The sequence below is a fragment of the Malaclemys terrapin genome, chromosome 3 (genome assembly GCF_027887155.1).
Source record: "Malaclemys terrapin pileata isolate rMalTer1 chromosome 3, rMalTer1.hap1, whole genome shotgun sequence".
NCBI classification, from domain to species: domain Eukaryota; kingdom Metazoa; phylum Chordata; order Testudines; family Emydidae; genus Malaclemys; species Malaclemys terrapin.
In genome coordinates, this window is record NC_071507.1 from 207,362,488 (window position 1) to 207,371,231 (window position 8,744).

An 8,744-nucleotide genomic window follows, 5' to 3' on the forward strand; every position below is an offset into this window, starting at 1 on the left:
TATGGGTACCCGCATGGCCCCACAATATGCCAACATTTTTATGGCTGACTTAGAACAACGCTTCCTTAGCTCTCGTCCCCTAACGCCCCTACTCTACTTGCGCTACATTGATGACATCTTCATCATCTGGACCCATGGAAAAGAAGCCCTTGAGGAATTTCACCATGATTTCAATAATTTCCATCCCACCATCAACCTCAGCCTAGATCAATCCACACAAGCGGTCCATTTCCTGGACACTACTGTGCTAATAAGCGATGGTCACATCAATACCACCCTATACCCGAAACCTACTGACCGCTACACTTACCTACATGCCTCCAGCTTCCATCCAGGACACACCACATGATCCATTGTCTACAGCCAAGCTCTAAGATATAACCGCATTTGCTCCAATCCCTCGGATAGAGACAAGCACCTACAAGATCTCTATCAAGCATTCTTAAAACTACAATACCCACCTGCTGAAGTGAAAAAACAGATTGACAGAGCCAGACGAGTACCCAGAAGTCACCTCCTACAAGACAGGCCCAACAAAGAAAACAACAGAACACCACTAGCTGTCACCTTCAGCCCCCAACTAAAACCTCTCCAGCGCATCATCAGAGATCTACAACCTATCCTGAAAGATGATCCTTTACTCTCACAGATCTTGGGAGACAGACCTGTCCTCGCTTACAGACAACCCCCCAACCTAAAGCAAATACTCATCAGCAACCACACATCACTGAACAAAACCACTAACCCAGGAACCTATCCTTGTAACAAACCCCGATGCCAACTCTGTCCACATATCTATTCAAGTGACATCATCATAGGACCTAATCACATCAGCCATACCATCAGGGGCTCGTTCACCTGCACATCTAGCAATGTGATATATGCCATCATGTGCCAGCAATGCCCCTCTGCCATGTACATTGGCCAAACCGGACAGTCTCTACGCAAAAGAATTAATGGACACAAATCTGACATCAGGAATCAAAATACTCAAAAACCAGTGGGAGAACACTTTAACCTGTCTGGTCATTCAGTGACAGACCTGCGGGTGGCTATATTACAACAGAAAAACTTCAAAAACAGACTCCAAAGAGAGACTGCAGAGCTAGAATTGATATGCAAACTAGACACAATCAACTCTGGTTTGAATAAGGACTGGGAATGGCTGAGCCATTACAAACGTTGAATCTATCTCCCCTTGTAAGTATTCTCACACTTCTTATCAAACTGTCTGTACTTGGCTAGCTTGATTACCACTTCAAAAGTTTTTTTTTTTCTCTTAATTAATTGGCCTCTCAGAGTTGGTAAGACAACTCCCACCTGTTTATGCTCTCTGTATGTGTGTATATATATCTCCTCATTATATGTTCCATTCTATATGCATCCGAAGAAGTGGGCTGTAGTCCACGAAAGCTTATGCTCTAATAAATTTGTTAGTCTCTAAGGTGCCACAAGTACTCCTGTGATTCTTTCCCTGTTAGCGCTGCAGAAGCCGACTGTGCTACAAGAGAACCTGAATACCAGTCTGCCGCGGGTATCCTCCCCAGAACTGCCAGCTAAGCATCCTCCTGCGAGAAGCTTTACTATTAGCACGGATGCAAGAGGCAGTGAGGCCCCAGAGGGATTCTCGGAGTACCAGAGCAGGCGTTCTCTTTGGTTTCTCTGTGCTCTTTATGCACTTTGGGCAGAAGGCAAGGAATGGCCAAGGAACAGAGCCACATGCTAAAAAACTGCCAGGACTGGCCTGGCTCCAGCTGTTAGCTCATGTCGGCCTTGCCTCCGGGCACAGGGAGAATGAAAGGAAGGCTCATCAGGAGAAGCTCCACCATCCTCCCAAGCCCCTTTACCTGTTCCCATTTTCATACTCCGTTTCAGCACAGTCAGGCTTGGTCCACACATTGAATTCATAGTCCGCCGCGGGCAGGGAGCTGCCAAACACCGCAGACACAGTAGTGCTGCTGCTGTTGTTCCCAGCTACGTCCCCTTCTCCTTCCTGGTGTTCCACCTTCTCCACATGGGCCAGGTTCCCTGAGTCAAACTTGGAACTGAACAAGAGGCCGCCGCAGCGTATCTCCATGTTTAGTCCCCCACCGAGAGTGCGATTTCATCCTCTTGTCTGCACCAAGGCTGCTGCGGGGCTGTCCCTGAGAGCTGAGGAGCGCAGAAAACAACCCAACCATTAGAAGCTCCTCCCTAGCCACCGCTAACTTGTGATCATTGTCCCGTACCTTCCTGGTTCCAGGGCCTCATCCTGCTCCCTCACTGAGACCCTCAAGGTTTTGCTACAAACACATGAATTGAGCTAGCAAGTTACGCCCCTACACAAACTGCATAGCACACCACTCCTTGCCAGACTATGTGGCCATCCACATACCTTCCCTTGCCTCCTGTTTGTTCAGCTCAGGCTGCATGTGGGGCCTGAAGTGAGACTGGAGGCTATCTGGGGCACTGACTGGTTTTCTATATATCCTATACATGTGAGCCCACTATCAGCACCGTAAAAGTACTCGTTACGCTTCCACAGCACCTTTTAGCCTGAAGGATCCCACAGCATTTGGCAAACTTAAACTGACACACATCAGCAGGAGCTGCAGGGAACTCACTGCTTTTCAATCTCACGCCACTTATTTAGGTGCTTAAATATGGATTTAGGAGCTTAACTTTAGACACCCACTTTTGAAAATCTTAACCAAAGAATAACAATAACACCCGTTGAGAGGTGTGAAGAGAAGGTAGAAAGAAAGAAAACAGTTAAAGTTGCCAAGCCTAGGAAAGGCACACAGCTTAATTATAGTACTCAGCCCTCAGCTCCTACAGAGAGGGACACCCTCGAAGAGAGAGAGCTCCCCTCTTTTCTCCTGACAGCAATCGGAGAGGAAACCATTGACAGACTTGTGAAATGAACACAAGGAATCAATCCACTCCTGAAATCACAAGGAATGGATTTAGTCTAAAGCCTTTATACGCTGAAGACATCTTATATAAAAATGACTTTTTTTTTCTTTTTTGGGGGGCAGAAGGGGGACAGGGAGGAGAGGAAGAATCTAGGAAGGTTTTGGGCCATCACATTTCCACAAACGAGGAGATCACAGTCACACATTTGCAAGAGACAGTATTGAGCTCCAAAACTTCAGGATGAAATCCGAGTTGAAGCTACATGGTGCACCTCCCTATGAACCAATCCGTTGTGCTGAAGGAAACGGGCCCGGCAGTGAGAGGTCAGCTCAACGTATCCCATTTGTTACCTGCTGGATGAAACAGGCTTCTGAATATAGATGTTTTGCTCACAGATCCTCCTCTCTCCTGCTTTTTATGGTTCTGAGGACAAATCATTGGCCAACCTACGGGGTGAAACACAACACGACTCAAATGCATGTCGCTATTATGGGGCGCAATCGTACCTAATAACCTAGCTCAAACGGCAGCCGCCCGTTCCTGGGGGAAAGGGAGAACTCCTCCCAGCGGCTCTTTGGGAAGGATACCTATTGAACGCAGGGGCAGAACAGTGCAGACCACGGACTGGTCCATCCAAGCAGCTCTCCAGCCCCGACAGGGCACGAGACACCGGACCCCGAATCACCCCCTGCCGGTGACCCGCTGACTGGTTCCCAGAGGATGTTAGCAGCCAACCCCCCCAGGCGGGGAGCTGGAGATCGAGCGGGGCCGGGCTCCGGGGAGCCGGGCCCGGCAGGTGGAGGGACACCGGGGCGGGGGAGCACAGAGCGCGCCGCATTCTCACGGGCGGGGGGGGGCGGCAGCAGCGCACCGCGGGCAGGAGCGCCGAGCGCGCGGGGGGGCGGGGCCCAGGGGCAGATGCGGGGGGGCGGGGCCGAGGGGCAGATGCGCGCGCGGGGGGGCGGGGCCGAGGGGCAGATGCGCGCGCGGGGGGGTGGGGCCGAGGGGTAGATACGCGCGGGGGGGCGGGGCCGAGGGGTAGATACGCGCGGGGGGGCGGGGCCGAGGGGTAGATACGCGCGGGGGGGCGGGGCCGAGGGGCAGATACGCGCGCGGGGGGAGGGGGCAGTTGGGATCGCTCGCGCTACCAGGCCCCGGTAGAGGAGCCGCAGCCGGAGTCTCTCACCTCCAGCTGCCGGGCCCCGGCTACCCGCTCCTCAGCGCTCCCCGGAGCCCGGCCCCGCTCGAGACCCAAACAACGGCCGGCCCGACAACAACAACGCGCCCGCCCATTGGCCGACCCCCGCGTCAGAGCAACGCGCCCGCCCATTGGCCGGCCCCCTCCCCTCAGAGCAACGCGCCCGCCCATTGGCCGGCCCCCTCCCCGCAGAGCAACGCGCCCGCCCATTGGCCGCCCCCCCCTCAGAGCAACGCGTCCGCCCATTCCGTCAGAGCAACGCGCCCGCCCATTGGCCGCCCCCCCTCAGAGCAACGCGCCCGCCCATTGGCTAGCTACACCGAGGGGCGGGGCTTCGTGGCGTCTCTCGGTTGAACGTTTGGCTGCGGGGAGATGGCTCGATCCGGGGGTTCGAGTCCCGCGGCGCCCGGGGAGCGGAGCGGAGCGGAGCGGAGCTCAGGCTCTGCCCGTGTCCCCGCCAGTCTGGGCGCTGCCGGGCCGCCCCGGGATGGCTGGTGCCTCGGCGGGGTTATCAGACTGGTGCCCCTGGGCCCGACCGGCTCGTGACAACACCCCAGTGACAGGGCGGGAGACTTGCCCCGGGCACGTTATGAACCCAGTGTCACTGACTGAAGCCCACTGCAATGCTGAGGGACTAGCACTGGAGAAGTAGCGCTAGAGAAAAACTTCTGATTGGACAGAACGATGCAAATAATATAATTGTTTTAATTGGTCAACATTTGATTGGAAATTTCTATGCAGAGGTATTGAAACAAGGATTTGTTGTTAATTAACAGCAATCGTCCTGGCTTTTTTTTGGCTGCAAAAGCAGTAATGATGTCATTGTGTGACAAAGACAAAGTGATGTCTTGTTCGATTGCAGGCATAGCAGGACCAGTCAAGTGTTCCTGACTCGTTGTAGAACGGAGATCGTTTTTAATGAGCTTTCGTTTTGAGAAACTCCGTTCTCCGGATGCGACTGTTACAGGAATTGTCGGTAGTATACGAGGGGCAATGTGCACAGTAGGATATATGTCAATACGTTTGCTGGTATGAATAAACCGTACAATGTCCATCACCGATTTTGCATGTGGCAACATTGGTGACAGTGTCCTCAATTCTTCGTCCAGTTCAAGTCCATTTAAATCAAAACGATCACCGTGCTTCAGGAGGCTCTCTAGGTTCTTGCCCTGTGACCTTGAGCTAGTGTGAAGACACCTCACAAGGCGCTCCGCCCTGACTGAGACACAGTAGAGTCGGAAACCCAGGTCATTTTTACAAAGCCACTTTTTAGTTTTAAATGTATAGTGGGCATCAGTCGTAATGTTAGTTACAACTCAACCTTCTACTGTAAATAGATCAATGGCATTATCCAGTTTAATAAGCTGGGTTTCCGAGCAGTGGGGAAATATAACCCCTAGTTTTACTCCTAGGTAAAGCACAAAGTGACCAAACTGAAGTCAGCACAGAATCATCTCCTCTAGATGAAGGTAGCACAGAAATGTTACAGAAGTCCTATTGTGCCTCATTTTTGTTTGGAAAGACATTAGCAATAGCAGCACATTTTAGGCACTGCCAGAAATACAGGATAAATCACTGCCTCTAAAGTTCCATCAAAAACTGACATTTTCACAGCTCTAGCATGATCTGCTACACAGATTCGTCACAAGGAAGTGTCCCTGGCCTTTTTCACTCCTATTAACCATGTATTTACTTTATGAAAGTCGGACAAAACATTGTGAAAATGTAAGACATTGGCTGCCCAACCTCTGGGCTGGCAAAAGCTATACTGACTCACTGGGAAAAAAAGCAAGAGAATCTTAGTACAACAGATGGTCACTCTATACCAGGGGTCGGCAACCTTTCAGAAGTGGTGTGCCAAGTTCACTGTCATTTAAGGTTTCCCATGCCAGTAATACATTTTAACGTTTGTAGAAGGTCTCTCTCTATGTCTATATTATATAAATAAACTATTGTTGTATTTAAAGTAAAGAAGGTTTTTAAAATATTTAAGAAGCTTCATTTAAAATCAAATTAAAATGCAGATCTTATCAATTTAGTGGGATCCTTGCCTGGGATCCTTGTCTGGGGTTCCAGCCACCAGCCCCGCTCAGCCCACTGCCGGTCTGGGGTCCAGCTACTGGCCCTACTCAACCTACTGCCGGTCTGGGATTCCATTCACTCAGCCGGCAGCAGGCTGAGCGGGACCGGCCGGGGGGCTGAGTGGCTCAGTCCGTTGCCAGTCTGGGGTGCCGGCAGCACTCATCCTGCTGCCGCTCTGGGGTTCCGGCTTGCCAGTCGGGGTCCCAGCCGCCGGCCCCGCTCAGCCCCCCACCGGCCCCGCTCAGTCCGCTGCCGGCTGAGTGAATGGAACCCCAGGCCGGCAGCGGATTGAGTGGCTCAGACGGGGTCTCAGCCGCCGGCCTGCTCAGCCCATTGCCAGCCTGGGGTTCCTTGGGGGTCCCCAGGCCAGCAGTAGGCGCTGAGTGGGGCCGGCGGCTGGGACCCCGGCTGGCAATGGGGCAGCAGCCGGAACCCCAGAGCGGCGGTGGCCTGAGCCGCTCAGCCCGCCGCGGCGTGCCATCAAAAATCAGCTTGTGTGCCACCTTTGGCACGTGTGCCGTAGGTTGCCGACCCCTGCTCTGTGCACTAGTAAGGGGATGCGCATATTACAGTTGTTGGAGGCTCTATTTAGCAGTAACAGGGCTATAGGGAAGTCAGTCAACATTTTTTGTTTCTCTGATGAAAACTGGCCCACTCCCTGCCCCAAACCAAACCTGTCACAAATAATTGTCAACAACTTCATTTTCTGTTTTTGGCTAAGATATTGATTTAAAAAATATATTGAAATTGAATTCAGGGATTGTTAGCCAGCATTCTTGGCAAACAAAGTTGTTCAATGACAATCTAAATGGCAACACAGTCCTGCTTTCATGCTTGGCTCACCCCCCAGCCTGCTGGTCCAACAGCTGCAGTCGAGGAGGAGATCGGTGGAAAACTGCAGGACCCCAAAATCCACCTCTTGGGGTGCAGAGTGCCGATTACACGCCAATGGGCACCACCGCCAGCCCCACGGACCATGGTGAAGTTAGCCCAGCATCTGATCTCAGGGACGGGGCACCCCTGGAGCCACCACAGCTCATCCTGCCCTGCGCAGCTCCCCCCGGCTGGGATGGATCGCTGCCAGCCCGGGGGAGAGACGCGCTCCCCAGCTAGGGTGACCAGATCCAGATATCCTGATTTTATAGGGCCAGTCCTGATATTTGGGGCTTTGTCTTATATGGGAACCAATTACCCACACCTAGGGTGACCAGACAGCAAGTGTGAAAAATCAGGACAGGGGTTGGGGAGGGGGGTAATAGGAGCCTATATAAAAAAAGACCCAAAAATCGGGATTGTCCCTATAAAAGTGGGACATCTGCTCACCCTATCCCAACCCCCGTCCTGATTTTTCACACATGCTATCTGGCTATCCCCAGCCCAGCCAGGCGTGACCCCTCCAATCCTGGCTGGCTGCCCAGGAAGTGAGTTACTTTCACTTTCATTCCTCAGCAGGCAGCCAGCCAGCCTCTCCCCCCCCAACCCCTCACCCAACCCAGCCCTGCCGGAGGGGAGGGGAGAGAGAGCAGGGTGCTCCTTGGGGGGGAGAAAAGGGGAGTGCTCCGTGGGGTGTGGGGGGGGAGAAGAATGGACGTTATGGGGGACAACCAGGGGCGGCTCCAGGCCCCAGCGCAGCAAGCGCCTGCCTGGTGTGCTGTCGCCGGTTGCCCTGAGGGCGGCAGTCAGGCTGCCTTCGGCAGCATGCCTGCGGGAGGTCCCCCAGTCCGGAGAGGCACCCCTGCTCTTACACACCCCAAATCCTCTGTCCAGCATAGGGTTACCATTCGTCCGGATTTACCCGGACATGTCCTCCTTTTTGTGTTAAAAACAGCGTCCGGGGGGGAATTTGTAAATCACTAAAAATGTCCGGGATTTCCCCCCCATGCAGAGCGACGCGCGGCTGGGAGGGCTGCAGGAAAGTCAGCCGCTCGCATGGGGCTCTGGCAGCCAGAGCCCTTCCCCCGCAGCTTGCCGGGCTGGTCTCCGGAGCAGCCGTAGAGCTCCCCCCCCCCATCCTGAGCCGGCCCGCCTGCCGGGCCGTTTGCATCGGCCTCGGCAGCTCCTCCTCCCCTGCAGCCCAGCGCCCCGCTCCGGCAGCACTGTGCGGGGACAGGGACCGGGTTGTGTGTTGCGTTGGGGAGCGCAGCCACGTGTCTGGCTCCGCACAGAGCCCAACACCCTGTTCTGAGCGGCAGGGTAAGGGGGACAGGGGGCAGGAGAAGGGGCAGGGAGATTTTGGAGGGGGCAGTCAAGATACGGGGGGGTCGGGAGTTCGGGGGGGGCTTTTTGGGGGTAGTGGAGAAGGTTTTGGGCAGTCAGGGTACAGGTAGGGAGTAAGGTCCTGGGGGGCAGTTTGGGGGGTGTGACGTTATTGATATAATCTGGGACCATATAGATCATTGTTGCAACCAAGGTCTGGTAGTGGCACCCAGATCTTGTATAAAGGGGGTCAAATGGGGTGTCTAAGACACGGTTATGGTTTACTGGTTATAATTATGCTGTCTATATGTATGTATCAGTTTTGTAGTTGAAGTTAGGAATATTGGCTCTATACTGTCTGTATGGCAAACTT

At 53.6% G+C, this 8,744-nt stretch overlaps 1 protein-coding gene across 3 annotated transcripts in view; it reads right to left on the reverse strand.

Moving 5' to 3' along the window:
• The window catches only part of AGBL5 (AGBL carboxypeptidase 5), a 45,069-nt gene extending 40,896 nt beyond the window's left edge, over positions 1 to 4,173 (reverse strand). For all 3 annotated transcript variants that reach the window (XM_054022754.1, XM_054022755.1, XM_054022753.1), the window contains exons 1-3: positions 4,082 to 4,173; positions 3,246 to 3,341; positions 1,848 to 2,151 (exon numbers count right to left, since the gene is read on the reverse strand). In XM_054022754.1, coding sequence (XP_053878729.1) covers positions 1,848 to 2,077 — 230 coding nt within the window. In that variant the 5' untranslated portion in view covers positions 2,078 to 2,151; positions 3,246 to 3,341; positions 4,082 to 4,173. The remainder of the gene's footprint in view (positions 1 to 1,847; positions 2,152 to 3,245; positions 3,342 to 4,081) is intronic.
• Positions 4,174 to 8,744: the final 4,571 nt, after the last annotated feature.